The following is a 24,434-nucleotide window of genomic DNA, read 5'->3' as shown; positions in this document are numbered from 1 at the left end:
TGATGAGAGCAGTTCATTTTGCTTTAGTTTATTTGCCAAATTGAAGATTTATTTGAGACTTCTGAGACCTCCAATATCATATGCACTGTATCAAGCAAAATATACAGTATTGGATTCAATATCATGTTTAATGATTTTTTTCTTTTGAGACAGAGTCTTATCCTGTCTCCCAGGCTGGAGTGCAGAGGCATGGTCTCAGCTCACTGCAACCTCCGCCTCTCAGGTTCAAGCAATTCTCCTGCCTCAGCCTCCTGAGTAGCTGGATTATAGGCACCCACAACCACGCCTGGCTAATTTTTGTAGTTTTGGTAGAGGCAGGGTTTCACCATGTTGGCCAGGCTGGTCTCAAATTCCTGACCTCAGGTGATCTGCCTGTCTCAGCCTCCCAGAGTGCTGGGATTACAGGCATGAGCCACTGCTCCTGGCCTTTTTTTGTTTTTTTTTTTCTGAGACAGAGTCTCAACTCTGTCACCCAGCCTGAAGCTGCATGGTACAATCACAGCTTACTGTAGCTTTGACCTCCTGAGCTCAAGCAATCCTACTGCCTCAGCCTTCTGAGTAGCTGGGACCACAAGTGTTTGCCACCATGCCCAGCTAATTTTTAAAATTTTTGTGGAGATGGAATCTTGCTATGTTTTCCAGGCTTGTCTTGAACTCCTGAGCTCAAGCAATCCTCCCACATCAGCCTCACAAAGTGCTAGGATTACAGGCATGAGCCACCACACCTGGCCAAAAAACACCTAGATTTTTAAAGTCTATTTGTAGCTTAGAATTCATGATAAATTCATTTTCAATGAGGAGGAAAACTTGTTTAATGGGCTGGTGATTCACCACTTGCTGTGCTAGCCTCCTTGTGTATAACTCTCTCACCTTTTACTCACTTAAAATTCAATTTGCAGCACAACCCAATTCGATTTAATTTTCCATCAGATCATTTTCTTTTGGCAGCTTCTGAGGTGGTCAACTTTAACATTAAAATAATTTCCTTCCAATTAAGTTGAGCTTCATCAGGAACTGTATTTTTACAAGGTTTTGCCTAGGAAGTTGCTCTTTGAAAAAGTGATTATGCAGTTACAGAATAAAGGCTGTTCTTTTCCCCCCACATAATTTTTCTAATAAATCTGTTTTCAAAGTAAGTATCTTTTGGTGTTTTCCTTTTAAGAAATATTTTTGCCTTATTCTTAAAGAATATAATATTCTACTGCTTGAAAGAAAATCTGTGAAGCATGTAAGAGTCTAAGCCTCATGGTATTTCAAAGTAATGATAGAAAGGCAGTGAATAAGTAGCTAATCAGCATTCATGTGAGATACAGAAACCTCATCTGTGATTGGGTTTTACTCTTCATTTCTGAGTTGCTGATAAGTTTGAAAGTCAACCAGCATAAGACCTTCAAATTATTATAAAATTAGTTATTTTTAGGGGAAAACTTTTTAATTTATGAGCATTTCTGAATGAGAAAATTTTTCCATCCAGTTAATTTGCCTTCCATAATTAATGTGAATTTCTCAGTTTAATCACTGATAAAAGTTAAGATTTAAGAGAAACCAGGGTGCACAAATAAGAAAAAGTTCTATGAAAATAGAAATTCAAATCCACATTATGATATTGATAACTCTTCTTGATGAAGCTACTTTGCTTACTGGTCCATTTAAAAGAAAAGTCAAAGTAACAAACTTTTGCAGAATCTGGAAAATAAAAGAGAAAAATATATTTTGTTAATCTTTTGATTTGCTTTCTTCTGGTGTTTTTGTTATGTGTATTATTACTTGTTACTTTTTTACACTAGTCTCATAGCTTTTTCAGTATTCCCCTACAGACTTTATAAGCTTTATTTTTAAATATTATATAACATTTCAAGATGTGTCAATTTTGCTGTTACTGAATACTTAATTTGCTTATAGTTTTAAAATTGTTGTGGTTAGGATGCACACAATTAAGATCATGGAATTCCTGTGTTTCAAGTTATTTCTTTAGAAAAAAATTGCTGAAGGATGCCCACTGCTAGCAATATTAACATTTTATGTGTTTTATTATCAGTTGTCAAATTCCTTTCTAAATGGTTGTAGAAATGTATGTCATTCATTTTAATATTATTAAAATATTAGCAAAGTATTACATAAATATTAAGAATATTAATAAAAATCAAATTATCTAAATATTTATTTAAAAACAAAGTTTTATTTTTATTAATATTTTCCATGGCAATTGTAAGTAGGGAATGGGATGCTAGCCATTTAAGAGAGTGGTAACTCTTTTTATATCTAATTTATGTCCAGTTTGCCTTCAAAGTTGTTATAAACTGCTTTTGACTGTATTGAGACCTTCCTAAATTGTCTTTCATAGATCAGGCACCCTTCATTGGGGGGGTTGCCCATTAAGTCTTTGGAAGAGATTAAAAGTCTTTTCCAGAGATTGTCTGTCCGAAGATCAAGTTCGCCATCGCTTAACAGTGGGAAAGAGCCATCTTCTGGAGTTCCAAACGCCTTTGTGAGCAGACTCCCTCTCTTTAGTCGAATGAAACCGGCTTCACCTGTGGAGGAAGAGATCTCCCAGGTGTGCGAGAGCCCCCAGTGCTCCAGTAGCTCAGCTTGCTGCACAGAAACAGAGAAACAACACAGTGATGCAGGCCTCCTGAATGGCAAGGCAGAGTCCCTCCCTGGACAGCCAATGGCCTGCAACCTGTGTTATGAGGCTGAGAGCCCAGACGAAGCGGCCTTAGTGTATGCTGCCAGGGCTTACCAATGCACTTTACAGTCTCGGACACCAGAGCAGGTCATGGTGGACTTTGGTGCTTTGGGACCATTAACATTTCAACTCCTACACATCCTGCCCTTTGACTCAGTAAGAAAAAGAATGTCTGTTGTGGTCCGGCACCCCCTTTCCAATCAAGTTGTGGTGTATACAAAGGGCGCTGATTCTGTGATCATGGAGTTACTGTCAGTGGCTTCCCCAGGTAAGTTTATACAAAAATGAGATAGTAGTAATTTGAAAAGCTCCGAGATTAAAAGACCACACTGGATGACTTTATAAAGGCAAAGAAATAGATATTTGGGGACTAATCGCATTTGGTGAAGTAGGGGGAAGCTGCCTAGGATTTGATGGGAAAGCAAGTAAGTTTTGGGGCTACCCAGATCTGAGTTCAAATGTGAACTCTGTCATTAGTGGGGTCTTGATACAGTTAGCTAACTATTCTGTGCCTAAGTCTTCAACTCAATGGGTCTTAGAGTACCTCCTTTACAGGTTCCTGAAAGATTTAATGACATACTATATGCAGTGTATGAAGAGCCTTTGGCCAAGTGCCTAGCAAATGGAAAGTGCCCAATAAATGTCAGCTAGCAGCATTACAGTTATGTTACTGTTGTTATTGATGATTTGGGAACAGTGTTTGTATCAAGTTCGTGTACTTTCCTCTGCCCAAGGGGAAAGAAACGAGGGAAAGATTTATTCTGAGTGGTCCCTTTTATAGAAACCCATTTGGGATTCAAAACCAGAAGGCTTTTTTATGTGTTTGTTTAGTGTGGATTAAACTATTATTGTTTTAAAAAGTATTTCTGTAATTTGGCAGACTGGTAGGAACTCAAGCATCTTGTCCATTATTTCAGATGGAGCAAGTCCGGAAAAACAGCAGATGATAATAAGGGAGAAAACCCAGAAGCACTTGGATGACTATGCCAAACAAGGCCTTCGTACTTTATGTATAGCAAAGAAGGTGAGACTGCTTAGTGCACTCCATCTTTTTTGTTTTTTCCTTGTTTAACTATCATTGACTGAAAACCAGCATGTAGTAAACTCTAATCCAGGCACTGGGGAAGTCCTCTGGACACTGGCTCTCTTTTTACCTTCTCTATTCTGCATATTGGTAGGTTGAAGTTTGTTCAAAGCATTTTGCTAGAAGGATCCCTAAAGGTTATATTCTCTAAGTTCCTGCATGTTTCAATATGTCTGTGAGTGCTTTTATATGTAAACAGTTGTTTGGCTGGGAACAAAAATCTCTGGATCTTACTTTCTTTCCCTCAGGACTTCGAAAATGTTGACCACTCTGTCTTACAGCATTAAATCTGCTTTGGAAAGAATGAGGCCACAGATCAGCTTTAACTTTTTCATTATAAGTTCTTAATACTCTTTTCTTATGTGCCCGTAAGTCTTTATATGTAAATTCAGATAAATATCCTAGATATTATCTCAGTATTGATTATTCTTTATTGAGAATGATTTTGGTACATAGCATATCCTTTCTAAACCAAAGTTTAGTAAGAAAGAAGATGGAGCTCCAATAAATTATTTGAGGGAAGTTCTCACCAGAACTTTTCATTTCTTACCCAAGTTTTAGTTCATGGGAGCTGCATTAGGGAAAGTGGGATCTGTTGTAGACCCCAAGGAACTCAGTCAACCAGCTGCATGAGGAATCAAAAGCCTGATGGCTGGGCACAGTAGTTCATGCCTGTAATCAGGAGGCCGAGGCAGGTGGATCACCTGAGGTCAGCAGTTTGAGACCAGCCTGGCTAACATGGTGAAACCCCATCTCTACTAAAAATACAAAAATTAGCCAGGTCTGGTGGTGCATGTCTGTAATCCCAGCTACTCAGGAGGCTGAGGCGGGAGAATTGCTTGAACTTGGGAGGCGGAGGTTGCAGTAAGCTGAGATTGCGCCACTGCACTCCAGCCTGGATGACAGAGCGAAACTCCATCTCAAAACAAAAACAAAAACAAAATCAAAAGCCTTCCCCACACACAGTTAAAGGAAGAATGGAGAGTTCAAGATCAAACCAAATCTGCCTTTTCAATTGAATGATCCTGCCCTTGATTAAAATGTAGCCCAGCAAGTGTCAGATTCTCTCAAATCGAATGACCCATGGGCAAGAATGAGTAGACAGAGAGAGGAATTGCCTCACCCCTTTTACCCCACTCTGCTTTATAAAAACTGAAATGTAGATTTCTCCTTCTATGGCAACCTAAAGACAAAGGAAAATGTATCATTAATCACTTCTCTAGGAATTTCATTTAATTTTTGTTTGGAATAAGACTTGTTTCACCCATAGGACCCTTCTCTTTTTACCATTCATTAACCACATAAAATAACCATCAAAGGAGAATGGCGTGAACCCGGGAGGCAGAGCTTGTAGTGAGCCGAGATCGTGCCACTGCACTGCAGCCTGGGCCAGAGCGAGACTCTGTCTCCAAAAAAAGAAAAAAAAAGCATCAAAAGATATGAAAGGTGCTGCTGGTTACAGAATCCTTCGAACTAAACAGTCCTGATACCATTTTCTCAACTGCACCATTAGAATCAAACTGGATTTAACTGTCAATTGGAGACCACTCCCAATTGTACACTTTCTGATTTCATTAAAGACATTAATCCACTGTCATCATATATGGTGCCTAGAATTTCCAGAAATACTGAGTTAAAGGGTCCATCTGTCATCATTGTTGCACTAGTCTGACCACAGAGTTTGGGAAGCTAGTGTCCAGGTGATGTAAAAATATGGATCTGACGTGGCTGTGCCCAGAGGGAGGAATATGTAAAACAAGTTGATGGTTTGATATTTTGCCAGGGGTCAGTCCTGGTATTCCCACAAGATCATATGGCTTGCTTCATACCTCTCTTTTAATTCTTCCCATAGGTCATGAGTGACACTGAATATGCAGAGTGGCTGAGGAATCATTTTTTAGCTGAAACCAGCATTGACAACAGGGAAGAATTACTACTTGAATCTGCCATGAGGTTGGAGAACAAACTTACATTACTTGGTAGGTGAATTACGTTGTATTGCCTGAATGGAGGATTTTGAAAAACACTGGATATCTCTGAATAAGTGTTATTCACCAGTGTCTTTTCTTCCACTGTGATTTAATAAACATATATAGATCTGCCTACCCTGTCCAATCTGATCTCTATCCAACTTCCAATCCATTCTATTCTGTTGTCCACTGCAGTGGACTGGACTTCACTTGTGATGGGGTTAGGATGGTCACCCCAAGAAGATCATGTAAAACCCAACACTTAACAAAGACTACAAAGCCAAGTAAATGTCCAATAAATATCTTGGTTCAAATCAAGATAAATATCATAATAGAGTTTCTTGTCAGGCATTGGATAAGGTGCTTAATATGTGTTATCTTTTTGTTGAATTCTCACAACAAATCTCCATCTTATGTAGAGGAAATGTGGGGCACAGAATAGTTCAATGACTTGTTCAAGGTCATATGCCAGTAGCTGACATTACTCATTAACCAAACGTGGAACTCATGTCTGCCTGACTCCAAGCTTTTTATCCTGCACCTGCTACTGGACTAAGGAAATTTATTTTTCTTCTCTTCCTGATTTCAACTAAAATTGCACAACTGATCCCTCTTGTCTTGGATTAAACTGAATCTTAGAATTATCTGAAGTGCTTTAAAAAGTATTGATGCCTGCATCCTATCCCCTGAGATTCTGATTCAAGTGATCTGTTGTGTGGCTTGGGCATTGGAATTTTTAAAAACTCCCTAAAGTGATGCTAAAGGCGGTCAAGTTTGAGAACCACTGTCTTAGAGTCTGGAGACCTAGATTCTAATATAAGCTTTGATATACCAAGATACCAGCTTCTGAGCTCCATTCCTCTATTTAGGAGGAAAACATTGACCTAACTTAGTATCTAGCAAATAGAGCAATGATGCCTACACCAAGTGATTTCTCTGTGACAGTGTAAGTAGTACAGGTCCACATTTCCTCATCTGCAATTGCAAAATCAAAAATGTTCCATGGGTTTAGTGCCAAAACTCATTTGGTAGAAAAATCATGCCTGATTTGATATAAGACTATTTATAGTTCTTTATTATCCTAATTTGTGTGAACATTTGTCAGTTTTCCTGCAGAAATATTAATATGCTTGATTACCAAGTATTATAGAATATGGTATATGCACCATATTACTTTTTTAATATCTGAAAAAGTTTGAATTCCAAAACATATGGCCCCAGTTATTTCAGAAAAGGAAACTGTAGACCCATGAAAGAACATTGCAAATAGACATTGCATCTTACTGACAAGAGCATTCTTTAAAAGCTTGCCCTTTAAAGGACATGAACAGATATTTTTCTAAAGAAGACATACAAGTGGCCACAAACATGAAAAAATGCTCAACATCACTAGTTATCAGGTGCAGACAAATGCAAATTCAAACCACAATGAGATACCATCTTACACCAGTCAGAATGGCTACTAAAATGTCAGAAAACAACAGATGTTGGCAAGGATGCAGAGAAAAAGGAATGCTTATATACTGCTGGTAGGAATGTAAATTAGTACAACCTCTATGGAAAACAGTATGGAGATTCTCAAAGAACTGAAAATGAAATTACCCTTCAATCCAGTAATCCCACTACTGGGTATCTACCCAAAAGAAAAGGAATCATTATATCAAAAAAGTACTTGCAATCATAGGTTTATCACAGCACTGTTCGCGATAGCAAAGTCATAGAATCAATCTAAGTGTCCATCAACAAACGATTAAAGAAAATGTGATATATATATATATACACATACACACACACATATATACATACACAATGGAATCCTACTCAGTCATAAAATAGAATGAAATTGTGTCTTTTGCAGCAACATGGATGAAACTGGATGCCATTATCTTAAGTGAAATAACCCAGAAACAGAAAGTCAAGTACCACATGTTCTCACTTATAAGTAAGAGCTAAATAATGTGTACACATGGACATGGAGAATGAAATAGTAGACACTGGAGACTCAGAAAAGTGGAAGGATAGGTCGGGGGCAAGGGATGAGAAATTACCTAACAGGTACAATTTACGCTATTGGCATGATGGTTACACTGAGAACCCAGATTTCACCTCTAAACAATATTTCAGTGTAACAAAATATTCAGTGCATTTGTACCCCCTAAATCTATAAAAATAAAAATAAATAAAATTCCACCCTTATCCTTGGGAATATCATAGAATTATAAAATCGTAGTGGTTGCATAAACAATTGACTCAAACCCATTCAATTTATAGATAAGAAAACTAGCCAAAAGGAGAACAAGTAAGTTTGATAAATTCATTGATCCCTGAGGCTTCCTTCGCAAAATATTACATTGCATATAGTTTTGGTCTGGGTTGTCAAACCTCCTTTGACTCTCCAGAGGCAGCTGGGCAGTTTATATAGTTTAGGGTTGAACTAGCTAACAGATATGATTTAACTGTAGACTAGCTGAGCTTCAGCTGGCTTTGGTTTCTTACAAGTCCTATTGCACTTTGGTTATTTTTTAGGTGCTACTGGCATTGAAGACCGTCTGCAGGAGGGAGTCCCTGAATCTATAGAAGCTCTTCACAAAGCGGGTATCAAAATTTGGATGCTGACAGGGGACAAGCAGGAGACAGCTGTCAACATAGCTTATGCATGCAAACTACTAGAGCCAGATGACAAGCTTTTTATCCTCAATACCCAAAGTAAAGTGCGTATATTGAGATTAAACCGGTTCTTCTATATTTTCAAAGCTATTGGAACATCTGAGATTTGATGTATGCAAGGATAAAAAACAAAACAAAACAGCAACCATTAGCTTTTGCTTGTTTGTTTGTTTTGTTTGTTTGTTTGTTTGTTTGAGACGTAGTCTTGCTCTGTCACCCAGGATGGAGTACAGTGGTGTGTTATCTTGGCTCACTGCAACCTCCGCCTCCCAGGTTCAAGCAATTCTGCTTCAACCTCTCAAGTAGCTGGGATAACAGGCATCTGCCACCACACCTGTATTTGTATTTGTATTTTTAGTAGAGACGGGGTTTCACCATGTTGGCCAGGCTGGTCTCGAACTCTTGACCTCAAGTGATCTGCCTGCTTTGGCCTCCCAAAGTGTTGAGATTATGGGGCGAGCCACTGTGCCCGGCCAGCAACCATTAGCTTCTTGATAATTTTTTCTATCCAGAAACCTACCTTGTGCTTGGAAGGGTGTCATAGTTCTTCTAAAGGCTTGGTAGAAAATTATAATGATTCAGAGGAATCATTGCTGAATAAAGGCATTAGGAGAAAGTTTTGTTTTATTTTTTTATTTGCTTTCCCCCCATCCACACTGGATTACCAGGGATCTGACAGGACTTAGCCCAAAATGAGAAAATATATCAAGTCCTGAGACAGGAATCTACCTCCCTTTCAAGATGAGAAAAAATGATAGTGTCTATTGAAATCAGGTGAATAAATTATTAAATTTTTTTTGGCAATTCAAAAAATAGACTCTTAGGGAAATCATGCCTTCTTGTAATTCCTAGATAGTGCTCCCGAGAATATCATAAGTTTGAAGAACTGTTTAAGGGAAAAGGAAAATGTCATTTTTTTAAAGAAGAAGGAATATAAGAAGCTTAGACTCAGACCAGTTTTTTTAATTTTGCCTCCCGCTAATCTGTAACGCCAATGTTTGATCAGATAAATGAAGGTTTTATTTTTCTCAGAAGCCTTTCAGTATAGTGATACCCTCCAAGATTTGTGCACATTTTTTTTTTTCTTGAAAAACTTCCTCCCATTCTTCTTCAGCAGTCAGACTTAATCAGTGATATCAATCCCATCACTGCAGTCTGCCTTCTTTGAAATCTTGTGGAACTTTTCTTCAAGATCACTTCTTGAGCTTTGCCTGCCTAAGGCTGCCATGATTGGTTAGCATGCTTTTGTTTGTTTGTTTTTGAGATGGAGTCTTGCTTTGTTGCCCAGGCTGGAGTGTGGTGGTATGATCTCGGCTCACTGCAAGCTCCGTCTCCCGGGTTCACAACATTCTCCTGCCTCAGCTTCCCGAGTAACTGGGACTACAGGCTCCCAACACCATGCCCGGCTAATTTTTTGTGTATTTTTAGTAGAAAAGAGGTTTCACCAGTGTTAGCCAGGATGGTCTCGATCTCCTGACCTCGCGATCCACCCGACTCAGCCTCCCAAAGTGCTGGGATTACAGGCGTGAGCCACCGCGCCCCGCCTGGTTAGCATGTTTTTATAGTCAGGCTCAACCAGCACCCAGCTAAATGGTACATTTTGAGAAAAGGGAAAAATAGAGTGGGTTCTTCTTTACAGTGGCCCAGTGACCCGTAACCACAACCACCAGCCAACTCCCAGTAGCTGCAGGGGGCAGAACCAAAGAAAATGCTTAGTCATTTCAGTCACCAAAAAGAATGTAGCCTAGGTGGCTGGTAAGACTAGCGATCAAATGCTTGGCCTGCTGCTGACCGAGTATTCGGCCTTGGGGAGTTACCCTCCTATGCCGCTTTTTCTTTACTTGTAATGGGAGAGTAATGACTATTTAATAGGGTTTTTGTGAGCATTAAATGAAAAAATATAAATTGTTTCATACGGTGCCTATGAGATGAGAGAGGTTCAGTAAGCATTAAAAAAGAAAAATAGAGATTGTTGTGAATAGTAAAATCTTTAGGACTGTGAAATTCATTTATAATGCAACATATCCATGTAAAAAATTACACTTGTACCCTTAAATATATATAAATAAAAAAATTATTTATAAATACACAATTTTTCTTATGTTTAAAGGCATTTAAAACTACCGATTCAAGAAGTATTTACTGAGTATCTATAACTTTTTGCTATCGATAGCTATTCCACGTGTGAATTTTCCAAATAACTAAATAGAATACAACAAACGTAATTAATTTAGTTTAATCATGACTCAAGATAAAAAGCCAGGCACATAGTATGGGCTCAGTCAGTAGTATTTAACTCCTTTCTTTCCCCCTCACACTCCTAGTCCCTCAGGAATCACTAAGAGTTTAAAAGGACTTGAAGATCATGGAGCGCAGTGTGTCACAGTGAAGGAATTGCTCCTATAACATTCTAAATAGGCAACGTGGCAGCCAGTGGAATGTCTGAAGTCGCTTTTGTTGTGTCATCTTCACAAATTTCCATCAATGTTGTTCTTCAATTTACAAATTAGATTATAAGTGTTTCCAGTTACAAACTTTACCTTTTACTCTCATAGAAGTTTTTTTCTTCGTTTGTTTTAATATAGTCATATTCTGTTTGTAACTAGTTACTACATTGGAATATACAAAGGCCTTTCAGGATTGGTCATTTAATTTTTTAAGTTTTATTTTTGTAATTTCATTTAAACTTTTCTCCTCAGATTGGTAACTTTCTATCTTCATAATTTATATTGGAATCTACAAAAAGGCTTTCCATATCTGATCTCATTTGACAATTACAACAAAAAGACATATAAAATAAATTATCTGTTTTATAACCTGAGATTCCAAATGCTTGTGATTTCTCTAAGCACATCTGATTACTAAGCTTTAAATGTTCTGATTCCTCTTTCAGTATATTTTCTAATTATATATCACATATTACATATATACAGTTGATTCTCCTTATTTGTAGAGCTATGGTTTATGTAGTTGCCTTGAGCTCTGAATTAGTAAACACTGACCACTGCTTTTAGAGGAGATACAAAGTTAGCTTACTCTAATTACAACGTACTGTCAACAATCAATATGTGACCTTGTTTCTTCAGAAATGTACCTTATTTCATGTGCATATTAATGATTCATTAACGTTAAATGCATTGCCAACAACACTGTAACTTATACCCAAACAAAGCTTATCTAACATGGGTAAGTTCCCCCAATAAGACACATCACAGCCCTTTTTGCTTGGAAACACTGCAGCACCATGATTGGAAGTCATTTTAAACAGCAAAATCACTGACAAAAAGTAGAAAGACGCAAAAAGTATGCCACTAAATAGTCCATGTAAAGAAGACTTTGCTACAGTTTGAGAACTGGCAAAAGAAGGCATCATGGTGTTCAGCTTCAGCTGGGAATGGGCATATCACGTGACTTAAATGTCACTCTATGCATGTGACACTCAAATGTCACTCTGTGACATGTGACCACAAAAGCACCTCGAGTATTGTGAAATTACAGATAAATTTTATCAAGTAGGCGAATTGACAAAGGTGGACTCCACAGATAATGAAGATTAGCTGTGTGTGTACGTACTTCTGTTATTTTTATAATGAAAAAATAGTTAATTTGTAAAACCTAAACACATCCTCAAATAAATAGAAGAGTACAAAAACCTTTATAATCAATTTATAATCATAAAACTACAATTTAAAATTATATTTTGGAGAATATCCACAGACTGTATTCTGTACACTGGAAGCATATTGATGCCACAAAGACTATATTTATATTGTTGTATGGTATTGCAGCTGTATTCTTTCAATTACAAATGCCTTACACATAATCCGATGTTAATGTTTTCAATGACTGTGAGGCATGTTACTTTCTTTTTTTTTTTTTTTTTTATTATACTTTAAGTTCTAGGGTACATGTGCATAACGTGCAGGTTTGTTACATATGTATACTTATGCCATGTTGGTGTGCTGCACCCATCAACTCGTCAGCACCCATCAATTCACCATTTATATCATGTATAACTCCCCAATGCAATCCCTCCCTCCTCCCCCCTCCCCCCTCCCCATGATAGGCCCCAGTGCGTGATGTTCCCCTTCCCGAGTCCAAGTGATCTCATTGTTCAGTTCCCACCTATGAGTGAGAACATGCGGTATTTGGTTTTCTGGTCTTGTGATAGTTTGCTAAGAATGATGGTTTCCAGCTGCATCCATGTCCCTACAAAGGACGCAAACTCATCCTTTTTTATGGCTGCATAGTATTCCATGGTGTATATGTGCCACATTTTCTTAATCCAGTCTGTCACTGATGGACATTTGGGTTGATTCCAAGTCTTTGCTATTGTGAATAGTGCCGCAATAAACATACGTGTACATGTGTCTTTGTAGTAGAATAATTTATAATCCTTTGGGTATATACCCAGTAGTGGGATGGCTGGGTCATATGGTACATCTAGTTCTAGATCCTTGAGGAATTGCCATACTCTTTTCCATAATGGTTGAACTAGTTTACAATCCCACCAACAGTGTAAAAGTGTTCCTATTTCTCCACATCCTCTCCAACACCTGTTGTTTCCTGACTTCTTAATGATTGCCATTCTAACTGGTGTGAGATGGTATCTCATTGTGGTTTTGATTTGCATTTCTCTGATGGCGAGTGACGATGAGCATTTTTTCATGTGTCTGTTGGCTGTATGAATATCTTCTTTTGAGAAATGTCTGTTCATATCCTTTGCCCACTTTTTGATGGGGTTGTTTTTTTTCTTGTACATTTGTTTGAGTTCTTTGTAGATTCTGGATATTAGCCCTTTGTCAGATGAGTAGGTTGCAAAAATTTTCTCCCATTCTGTAGGTTGCCTGTTCACTCTGATGGTAGTTTCTTTTGCTGTGCAAAAGCTCTTTAGTTTAATTAGATCCCATTTGTCAATTTTGGCTTTTGCTGCCGTTGCTTTTGGTGTTTTAGACATGAAGTCCTTGCCCATGCCTATGTCCTGAATGGTACTACCTAGATTTTCTTCTAGGGTTTTTATGGTATTAGGTCTAACATTTAAGTCTCTAATCCATCTTGAATTAATCTTCGTATAAGGGGTAAGGAAAGGATCCAGTTTCAGCTTTCTACTTATGGCTAGCCAATTTTCCCAGCAACATTTATTAAATAGGGAATCCTTTCCCCATTTCTTGTTTCTCTCAGGTTTGTCAAAGATCAGATGGCTGTAGATGTGCGGTATTATTTCTGAGGACTCTGTTCTGTTCCATTGGTCTATATCTCTGTTTTGGTACCAGTACCATGCTGTTTTGGTTACTGTAGCCTTGTAGTATAGTTTGAAGTCAGGTAGCGTGACGCCTCCAGCTTTGTCCTTTTGACTTAGGATTGTCTTGGCAATGTGGGCTCTTTTTGGTTCCATATGAACTTTAAAGCCGTTTTTTCCAATTCTGTGAAGAAACTCATTGGTAGCTTGATGGGGATGGCATTGAATCTATAAATAACCTTGGGCAGTATGGCCATTTTCACGATATTGATTCTTCCTATCCATGAGCATGGTATGTTCTTCCAATTGTTTGTGTCCTCTTTGATTTCACTGAGCAGTGGTTTGTAGTTCTCCTTGAAGAGGTCCTTTACATCCCTTGTAAGCTGGATTCCTAGGTATTTGATTCTCTTGGAAGCAATTGTGAATGGAAGTTCATTCCTGATTTGGCTCTCTGCTTGTCTGTTACTGGTGTATAAGAATGCTTGTGATTTTTGCACATTAATTTTGTATCCTGAGACTTTGCTGAAGTTGCTTATCAGCTTAAGGAGATTTTGGGCTGAGACGATGGGGTTTTCTAAATATACAATCATGTCATTTGCAAACAGGGACAATTGGACTTCTTCTTTTCCTAACTGAATACCCTTGATTTCTTTCTCTTGCCTGATTGCCCTAGCCAGAACTTCCAACACTATGTTGAATAGGAGTGGTGAGAGAGGGCATCCCTGTCTTGTGCCAGTTTTCAAAGGGAATTTTTCCAGTTTTTGCCCATTCAGTATGATATTAGCTGTGGGTTTGTCATAAATAGCTCTTATTATTTTGAGGTACGTTCCATCAATACCGAATTTATTGAGCGTTTTTAGCATGAAGCGCTGTTGAATTTTGTCAAAAGCCTTTTCTGCAACTATTGAGACAATCATGTGGTTCTTGTCTTTGGTTGTGTTTATATGCTGGATTACGTTTATTGATTTGCGAATGTTGAACCAGCCTTGCATCCCAGGGATGAAGCCCACTTGATCATGGTGGATAAGCTTTTTGATGTGCTGCTGAATCCAGTTTGCCAGTATTTTATTGAGAATTTTTGCATCAATGTTCATCAGGGATATTGGTCTAAAATTCTCTTTTTTTGTTGTGTCTCTGCTAGGCTTTGGTATCAGGATGATGTTGGCCTCATAAAATGAGTTAGGGAGGATTCCCTCTTTTTCTATTGATTGGAATAGTTTCAGAAGGAATGGTACCAGCTCCTCCTTGTGCCTCTGGTAGAATTCAGCTGTGAATCCATCTGGTCCTGGACTTTTTTTGGTTGGTAGGCTATTAATTGTTGCCTCAATTTCAGAGCCTGCTATTGGTCTATTCAGAGATTCAACTTCTTCCTGGTTTAGTCTTGGGAGAGTGTAAGTGTCCAGGAAATTATCCATTTCTTCTAGATTTTCTAGTTGATTTGCATAGAGGCGTTTATAGTATTCTCTGATGGTAGTTTGTATTTCTGTGGGGTCAGTGGTGATATCCCCTTTATCATTTTTTATTGCATCTATTTGATTCCTCTCTCTTTTCTTCTTTATTAGTCTTGCTAGCGGTCTGTCAATTTTGTTGATCTTTTCAAAAATCCAACTCCTGGATTCATTGATTTTTTGGTGGGTTTTTGTGTCTCTATCTCCTTCAGTTCGGCTCTGATCTTAGTTATTTCTTGCCTTCTGCTAGCTTTTGAATGTGTTTGCTCTTGCCTCTCTAGTTCTTTTAATTGTGATGTTAGAGTGTCCATTTTAGATCTTTCCTGCTTTCTCTTGTGGGCATTTAGTGCTATAAATTTCCCTCTACACACTGCTTTAAATGTGTCCCAGAGATTCTGGTATGTTGTATCTTTGTTCTCATTGGTTTCAAAGAACATCTTTATTTCCGCTTTCATTTCATTACGTACCCAGTAGTCATTCAGGAGCAGGTTGTTCAGTTTCCATGTAGTTGAGCGGTTTTGATTGAGCTTCTTAGTCCTGAGTTCTAGTTTGATTGCACTGTGGTCTGAGAGACAGTTTGTTATAATTTCTGTTCTTTTACATTTGCTGAGGAGTGCCTTACTTCCAATTATGTGGTCAATTTTGGAATAAGTGCGATGTGGTACTGAGAAGAATGTATATTCTGTTGATTTGGGGTGGAGAGTTCTATAGATGTCTATTAGGTCCGCTTGGTGCAGAGATGAGTTCAATTCCTGGATATCCTTGTTAACTTTCTGTCTCGTTGATCTGTCTAATGTTGACAGTGGAGTGTTGAAGTCTCCCATTATTATTGTATGGGAGTCTAAGTCTCTTTGTATGTCTCTAAGGACTTGCTTGATGAATCTGGGTGCTCCTGTATTGGGTGCATATATATTTAGGAGAGTTAGCTCTTCCTGTTGAATTGATCCCTTTACCATTATGTAATGGCCTTCTTTGTCTCTTTTGATCTTTGATGGTTTAAAGTCTGTTTTATCAGAGACAAGGATTGCAACCCCTGCTTTTTTTTGTTCTCCATTTGCTTGGTAGATCTTCCTCCATCCCTTTATTTTGAGCCTATGTATGTCTCTGCATGTGAGATGGGTCTCCTGAATACAGCAGACTGATGGGTCTTGACTCTTTATCCAGTTTGCCAGTCTGTGTCTTTTAATTGGAGCATTTAGTCCATTAACATTTAAGGTTAATATTGTTATGTGTGAACTTGATCCTGCCATTGTGATATTAACTGGTTATTTTGCTCGTTAGTTGATGCAGTTTCTTCCTAGCCTCGATGGTCTTTACATTTTGGCATGTTTTTGCGATGGCTGGTACCGGTTGTTCCTTTCCATGTTTAGGGCTTCCTTCAGGGTCTCTTGTAAGGCAGGCCTGGTGGTGACAAAATCTCTAAGCATTTGCTTATATGTAAAGGATTTTATTTCTCCTTCACTTATGAAACTTAGTTTGGCTGGATATGAAATTCTGGGTTGAAAATTCTTTTCTTTAAGAACGTTGAATATTGGACCCCCACTCTCTTCTGGCTTGTAGAGTTTCTGCCGAGAGATCTGCTGTTAGTCTGATGGGCTTCCCTTTGTGGGTAACCCGACCTTTCTCTCTGGCTGCCCTTAAGATTTTTTCCTTCATTTCAACTTTGGTGAATCTGGCAATTATGTGTCTTGGAGTTGCTCTTCTCAAAGAGTATCTTTATGGCGTTCTCTGTATTTCCTGAATTTGAATGTTGGCCTGCCCTGCTAGGTTGGGGAAGTTCTCCTGGATGATATCCTGAAGAGTGTTTTCCAACTTGGTTCCATTTTCCCCCTCACTTTCAGGCACCCCAATCTGACGTAGATTTGGTCTTTTTACGTAATCCCATACTTCTTGCAGGCTTTGCTCATTTCTTTTTCTTCTTTTTTCTTTTGGTTTCTCTTCTCGCTTCATTTCATTCATTTGATCTTCAATTGCTGATACTCTTTCTTCCAGTTGATCGAGTCGGTTACTGAAGCTTGTGCATTTGTCACGTATTTCTCGTGTCATGGTTTTCATCTCTGTCATTTCGTTTATGATCTTCTCTGCATTAATTAGTCTAGCTGTCAATTCTTCCACTCTTTTTTCAAGATTTTTAGTTTCTTTGCGCTGGGTATGTAATTCCTCCTTTAGCTCTGAGAAGTTTGATGGACTGAAGCCTTCTTCTCTCCTCTCGTCCAAGTCATTCTCTGACCAGCTTTGATCCGTTGCTGGCGATGGGCTGCGCTCCTTTGCAGGGGGAGATGCGCTCTTATTTTTTGAATTTCCAGCTTTTCTGCCCTGCTTCTTCCCCATCTTTGTGGTTTTATCTGTCTCTGGTCTTTGATGGTGGTGACGTACTGATGGGGTTTTGGTATAGGTGTCCTTCCTGTTTCATAGTTTTCCTTCTGATCAGAAGGACTGTCTGTTGGTCTGTTGGAGATTGCTTGAGGTCCACTCCAGACCCTGTTTGCCTGGGTATCAGCAGCAGAGGTTGCCGAAGATAGAATATTGCTGAACAGCGAGTGTGCCTGTCTGATTCTTCCTTTGGAAGTTTCCTCTCAGGGGTGTACTCCACCCTGTGAGGTGTGGGGTGTCAGACTGCCCCTAGTGGGGGATTTCTCCCAGCTAGGCTACTCAGGGGTCAGGGACACACCTGAGCAGGCAGTCTGTCCGTTCTCAGATCTCAACCTCCACGTTGGGAGATCCACGGCTCTCCCCAAAGCTGTCAGAGTCGTTCGCGTCTGCACGGGCTCCCGCTACTTCCCCTGTTGGTCTTCAGCTGTGCGCTGTCCCCAGAGGTGGAGACTGCACAGACAGGCAGGCTTCCTTGAGCTGCTGTGAGCTCCACGCAGTTCGAGCTTCCCAGCGGCTTTGTTTACCTACTTAAGCCTCAGCAATGACGGGCGCCCCTCCCCCAGCCTCGCTGCTGCCTTGCGGATAGATCGCGGCAGACTGCTGTGTTAGCAGTGAGGGAGGCTTCGTGGGCGTGGGACCCTCCCGGCCAGGTGTGGGATATCTTCTTCTGGTGTGCCTGTATGCTTACAGCGCAGTATTGGGGTGGGAGTTACCCGATTTTCCAGGTGTTGTGTGTCTCAGTTCCCCTGGCTAGGAAAACGGATCCCCTTCCCCCTTGCGCTTCCAGGTGAGGTGATGCCTCGCCCTGCTTCAGCTCTCGCTGGTCAGGCTGCAGCAGCTGACCAGCACCGATTGTCCGGCACTCCCTAGTGAGATGACCCCAGTACCTCAGTTGAAAATGCAGAAATCACCGGTCTTCTGTGTCGCTCGCGCTGGGAGTTGGAGACTGGAGCTGTTCCTATTCGGCCATCTTCGAGGCATGTTACTTTCTAAATGTGCCTTTTTAATTTAACCAATCTCCGGAATGCTTTTAAAAATAATTTTTACTATGATGTAATGAGCTGTATGAGCATATCTGATTCGTCTTTGTATACTTTTCCTTAAGGGCTTTGGAGGTGTATGAGATCAAATTCATTCCTAAAATAGAGCCCTATGAACACTCCACAAGAGTGTTTATAGTTTTTGTGCTGTTTCATGCACACATATCCATATCTACTTCTTCCTTGCTTTTCTTATTTTGTTGTAGGTTGAGAAATGCTTGATGAAACAGCATTTAAAATCAAAGCAAACAAGCTCTGAGTGAGAGCTCTTTCATAAATAAACTATTTCAGACTTAGTGTATAAACTAAACTTAAATTCACTGCTCCTGGATTTGGAATCTTCTTAGTGGTCACTTGACATGATAATTTTTGGATAAGCTTATTGTTCATCTTCTTGAGTAGAATTCATTCCATGAATGTTTACTGAGTACCTGATGTGGTCCTCTTTTAAGCCTCATGAAGGATTCAAAAGTAAATTAAAAGTGATACCTGCCTTTAAGGAACTTCCTAACTAGTATGGAGTGAGGATGTATACAAACGAGATGTGATAAGTACCACCAAGAACATCCTGGCCAACAAGCAAGCGCCATGAGTGCAGGAATTTTCATGTTTGTTGGTGTAGGTCCAGCTCATAGAATGTTTTCTAATATATAGTTTCTCATTAAATACTTAGTGAGTGAATGAATACATTGAATCCAAAAGAAGATATAAACAATAATTACTATTTCAAATGTCTGCCATGTGTCACGCCTTACACTAGGAGTTTTGCATGTATTATTTTGCTTAAGCCTCACAACAACATTATGATGGAAATAATATTTGCATATTTTAATGTGAAAGTTAAGGCTTAGAGAGGTTACATAGTTTGCCCAAGGTCAAGCAGCTAATAATTGGCAGAATGAGACCAGAAGACTCTTGGAATTCACTGTTCAAGAAGGCAAATTGCACACATGAAGAAATTTCACAGCTATTTCTTTATAAGAAATACAGTTGGGGGTGAGATGTTCTCCTTCCTTTTAATCCATCCCCACATACACGCAGAACTCTCTGTGGAAGACTCATAAAATCTTTGAAAATAATCAGTTATTCATTATTTGAGGTTTTCTTGATTCAGCAATTGCTAAAAAATGACAATAAAAATAGTAACTGGTTCTGGCACCAAGGGAGCCTGGAGGCTAACCACGTTTGCCTCTTGTTTCAAGGATGCCTGTGGGATGCTGATGAGCACAATTTTGAAAGAACTTCAGAAGAAAACTCAAGCCCTGCCAGAGCAAGTGTCATTAAGTGTAGATTTACATCAGCCTCCTGTCCCCCAGGACTCCGGGTTACGAGCTGGACTCATTATCACTGGGAAGACCCTGGAGTTTGCTCTGCATGAAAGTCTACAAAAGCAGTTCCTGGAACTGACATCTTGGTGTCAAGCTGTGGTCTGCTGCCGAGCCACACCGCTGCAGAAAAGTGAAGTGGTGAAATTGGTCCGCAGTCATCTCCAGGTGATGACCCTCGCCATTGGTGAGTGAGGATGAATCCGAGTCCTGCACTTCTTCCTTTTACACCACACCAGACACCGATCCTTCTGTCTCCTTCCTCTCCCACTGCTCCTTCCATTTTCCTCCTCCCTTTCTCTCTACCACATTCACTCCTTCCCATCACCTATTTGAGCACCTTCCTCTATCACCTATTTGAGCACCTTCTGTGAACCAGGTAGTAGGGATGTGACATGGTAAACAATAAAATAGTCCAGACTTCTTAGTTTAGTGTCAGATCCCCAAATCAACAAGCTTAAGTTGAGTAATAAACTGAATCACAGAACTGAAAAATTCATGTGTTCTACCTTCAGGAAAGCTAAATTCAAGGACATGACAATTCATTTATCCATTCCACAAATATTTATCAAGTGCCTTCTTTGTACCAGGCATTTTTCTAAGGAATGAAGATACAAGAGTATATAAAATTGACAAAGTACCTTTTTACAAGGAATTTACATCTAGTAGGAAGGCATACAGTAAAACAAAGCATAAATCTGTAAGGTATCAGATAGTGATAAGTACTATTGAAAAAATAAAGTGGAATGAGGAGATGTAGAGCACTGGAGATAGGCTGGGGCTGCTCTTTTAAGCACGATTTTCCAAGAAGGTCTCACTGCTAAGGTTGACTGGGAGCAGAGACATGAAGGAAATCATAAAGGGGCCATGGGAGACATGGGGAAGAATATTCCTGGAAGAGAAGACAGCGAAAATGAAAGCCATGAGGGGAACCATGTTTGGTGTGTTTGAGGACAAAGCTGATTAAGCAAAGGGAGGAGTTTTGTGTAGGTTATTAAAGGTCAGAGAAGCGACAGAGGGCCAGATCACACAGGGTCTTAGAGGACATTGTAAATTTAGGGAGCCATTGAAGGATTTTCAGCAGAAGTGGGACACGATTTGCCTTAAATTTAAAATGATCATGTTGGCTGTTCTGTCAGAGTAATTGTTGCACTGCAGAGACATATGAAATCAGTTTTGATAATTCAGCAAGAGACGATGGCAGCTTGGGCACAGCTGGCAGCAAAGGAAGGGTTGGGACGTGGTCAGATAATGGGCATGGTCTGAAAAAAGACCCAGTGACATTTGCTGGCATATTGGATATGTTATATGAGAGAAAGAGTTGTCAAAGGGAAGGCCAAAGTTATGTCTAAGAACAGAAAGAACAGAGTTGCCATTTACTGAGATAGAGGCAGGGGAAATTGGGAATTGGGTCTTACTCATGTGAAGTTTGAAAAGGCCATTAAATGTCTAAGCAGTGATATCAGTGCGAAGCGAGAATAAAAGTCTGGAATTTAGGAATAAGAAATTGGCTAGAGATGTAAATTTGAGAATCAGAAGTCTAGTGGATATCAGGCTGGGTACAGTGGCTCACGGCTGTAATCCCAGCACTTTGGGAAGCCGAGGTGAGTGGATCACTTGAGGTCAGGAGTTCGAGACTAGCTGGCCAACATGGCGAAACCCCACCTCTACTACAAACATGAAACTTGGCCAGGCATGGTGGTGGGAGCCTGTAATCCCAGCTACTAGGGAGGCTGAGGCAAAGAATGACTTGAACCCAGGAGGCGGAGGTTGCAGTGAGCTGAGATTGTGCCACTGCGTTCCAGTCTGGGTGACAGAGCAAGATTCTGTCCCAAAAAAAAAGAAAGAAAAGAAAAAAAAAAGAGTCTAGTGGATATTAAAGCCTTGACACCAAAGAATGAGTATAACTGAAGAGAACTGTAGTATGAGATTAAGATCTCAGAGACTCCAGTATTAAGCTGAGGACTTGGCATATCAACTCTCTCTTTCAATGTCTGTTTTTCCTCTGGACTGCTTCCAGTCTCAGGTAACTTTTCCCCCCAGGGTGGTGATGTAGCCACTAAAACTCCTGGGTTTCCATCCTATCCTATTAACAACTTGGGTGAAAAGATAGCATCACTTTTCAGATTGTTGCAGTAAAGTTTCAGGATTAGGGTGGAATTTTGTTCAATTATCTTGTTGAATAAACAAATAAATGAATTATTCAAGCTTATGGATCCAGATGTTTGCAAAGCGAAAACTCCTGGATTTATAATTATATATAACATAATTATAATTTATTACATTATAATTATATTTATATGTATTATATATAATACTTATAATTTATATCATACATTATATATAATATATAACAATTATATTATAACTTATGATAATATTAATTAATTGGAGTCATATGTCCATCTCTGAACCAATTACTGAGGCCAGGGAATAGAAGATGCTGATTGTACAGATCTGGGTCACTTGCTTACGTATAAATATGGAGGTTTGGGTTCACCCTAACAAACCATGTAAACTAAGAATTTCTGAGGAAAACCAGTATACTTTTACTGAAAAACAGGTGAATTGTTGGTGATCAATTGTTCATTATCAGCAGGAATGTGGTACCTACTCCTAAGAAGCTTCCTGTGTTGGGGAGACCAGTAAGTCTGTAGCAACCGTGATACTGTGTAATAGGTGTGCTAGAGATACATAGGGTGGTGCTGAAGCCTTATGAAAGGGCATCTGATCTTTAAAAAAGTATGAGAAGGATTTCCAGAGGAAATGACATCTAAGCTGAGAGCAAGAAAAATTGAAATCCAGCAAAGTGAGCTGTGGGTGATAAGGACAGTTTTATCATGTGCATGGCTGCAGGGAGAAGGGTGTATCTGGAGAATGGAAGGTAGCATGAGTGACATGAAAAACAAGATCAGTCTGAGTAGGTGCCATAGCGTGAAGGAGTTTAAAGCAGTGTTGAGTTTGGAATTCTTCCTGATGGCAGTGGGATGCCACTTCATTTCTGTTTAACTTACTTCCAGGAAACTTGGAGAAAGGGATGAACTTTGAAGGATTTCTTTGTTCACTTGAGCTGCCCCTATCAATTTGCAACATTTACACCCTTTTTTTACTCCTCATATGTTTCTCTCCTTTTTCTCTGCCTCATGAAGGTGATGGTGCCAATGATGTTAGCATGATACAAGTGGCAGACATTGGAATAGGGGTCTCGGGTCAAGAAGGCATGCAGGTGAGTGGATATTGTGCACCCAAGTTCTGTGGCCTTGACCTGCCCATCCAAAGGCAGCATTCTCCACGGTAAATTCTCTGTGGCAGAGTGAGGCTGTGTGTGGCTAGCTGAGGAGTGGGAGACAGGAAGTTTACCTATCCATTCACTGATTTTTTTACTAGGTGAGTATTATGGCATTTCCTGGATAATTTTAGCTGTATTATTCACCTGTTAAAAATAGAGCTTATCTAAATCATAGGAATACATGTTTTAGTCTTGCAATAGCTGCGTAAATTCTGACTCTGAAGAAGCTACTAAGGATTTGAATGAAGGACCTAAAGATCTTGAGGCAGGTGAGGGAGGAAAAAAAGGGAAAGAAGAGGCTACGAGAGGAGAAGGAAGGAAGTGGGAGTGTCCTATTTGTGTGCACGTGTGTATATGTGTGTGTGTGTGTGTGTGTGTCTGTGTGTGTGGGATGGTATTTTAGGCACAAAATTCAGATAAAAGCTCATAATCCAAAAAATGATTTTCATTCATCTATGGAACAAATGCTATCAAAAGAAGGTAGAATATGAGACTTAGAGTTTCCCAAGAATTGTGCTGTGTCTGTTCTAACATGTTTGATCATTCAGGATGGCATTCTCTCCCCATTGCATCTGCAGGCTGTGATGGCCAGTGACTTTGCCGTTTCTCAGTTCAAACATCTCAGCAAGCTCCTTCTTGTCCACGGACACTGGTGTTATACACGGCTTTCCAACATGATTCTCTATTTTTTCTATAAGAATGTGGTATGTAACCCCAGAGAATTTGTGCCTTTTCCCTTCATGTCTTCCAAGCCTGTTGCATCAGGAATGAAGAGGAAGTGTCCTATGCAAAGCTCACGTTCCTTATTGAAGTATTGGGAACAGCCAGGACCTGTCTTGCTGTCTTTTTTTTTTTTTTTTTTAGTGGTCATTGTTGTCATTTATTGTACCTGCGAGGTAGTTCTAGAATCCCTATTCCTTCTTCAGTCAGTGGCTGCACAATCTAATGATAATGTTATACATCACTTCTCTTTTTATTATTATTATTATTATTATACTTTAAGTTCTAGGGTACATGTGCATAACGTGCAGGTTTGTTACATATGTATACTTGTGCCATGTTGGTGTGCTGCACCCATCAACTCATCAGCACCCATCAACTCGTCATTTACATCAGTTATAACTCCCAAAGCAATCCCTCCCTCCTCCCCTCTCCCCATGATAGGCCCTGGTGTGTGATATTCCCTTTCCCAAGTCCAAGTGATCTCATTGTTCATTTCCCACCTATGAGTGAGAACATGCGGTGTTTGGTTTTCTGTTCTTGTGATAGTTTGCTAAGAATGATGGTTTCCAGCTGCATCCATGTCCCTAAAA

At 39.5% G+C, this 24,434-nt stretch overlaps 1 protein-coding gene across 6 annotated transcripts in view; it reads left to right on the top strand.

The window, feature by feature from the left end:
* The window catches only part of ATP10D (ATPase phospholipid transporting 10D (putative)), a 126,074-nt gene that overhangs the window by 80,223 nt on the left and 21,417 nt on the right, over positions 1-24,434 (top strand). For 5 of the 6 annotated variants that reach the window (XR_004053984.1, XR_004053983.1, XM_030919642.1 and 2 more), the window contains exons 12-18: positions 2,345-2,954; positions 3,604-3,710; positions 5,623-5,749; positions 8,267-8,451; positions 19,710-20,019; positions 22,982-23,058; positions 23,700-23,825. Coding sequence is in view for 4 of the 6 variants with exons in the window: in XM_030919642.1 (XP_030775502.1) it covers positions 2,345-2,954; positions 3,604-3,710; positions 5,623-5,749; positions 8,267-8,451; positions 19,710-20,019; positions 22,982-23,058; positions 23,700-23,825 (1,542 nt within the window). In the remaining 2 variants the exon portion in view is untranslated. The remainder of the gene's footprint in view (positions 1-2,344; positions 2,955-3,603; positions 3,711-5,622; positions 5,750-8,266; positions 8,452-19,709; positions 20,020-22,981; positions 23,059-23,699; positions 23,826-24,434) is intronic. The other variant, XM_030919646.1, reaches the window with a different exon arrangement.

The sequence above is a fragment of the Rhinopithecus roxellana genome, chromosome 2 (assembly GCF_007565055.1).
Source record: "Rhinopithecus roxellana isolate Shanxi Qingling chromosome 2, ASM756505v1, whole genome shotgun sequence".
Taxonomy (NCBI): domain Eukaryota; kingdom Metazoa; phylum Chordata; class Mammalia; order Primates; family Cercopithecidae; genus Rhinopithecus; species Rhinopithecus roxellana.
Note: the sequence above shows the minus strand (reverse complement) of the source record. Positions and strands in the feature narration are given on the sequence as shown.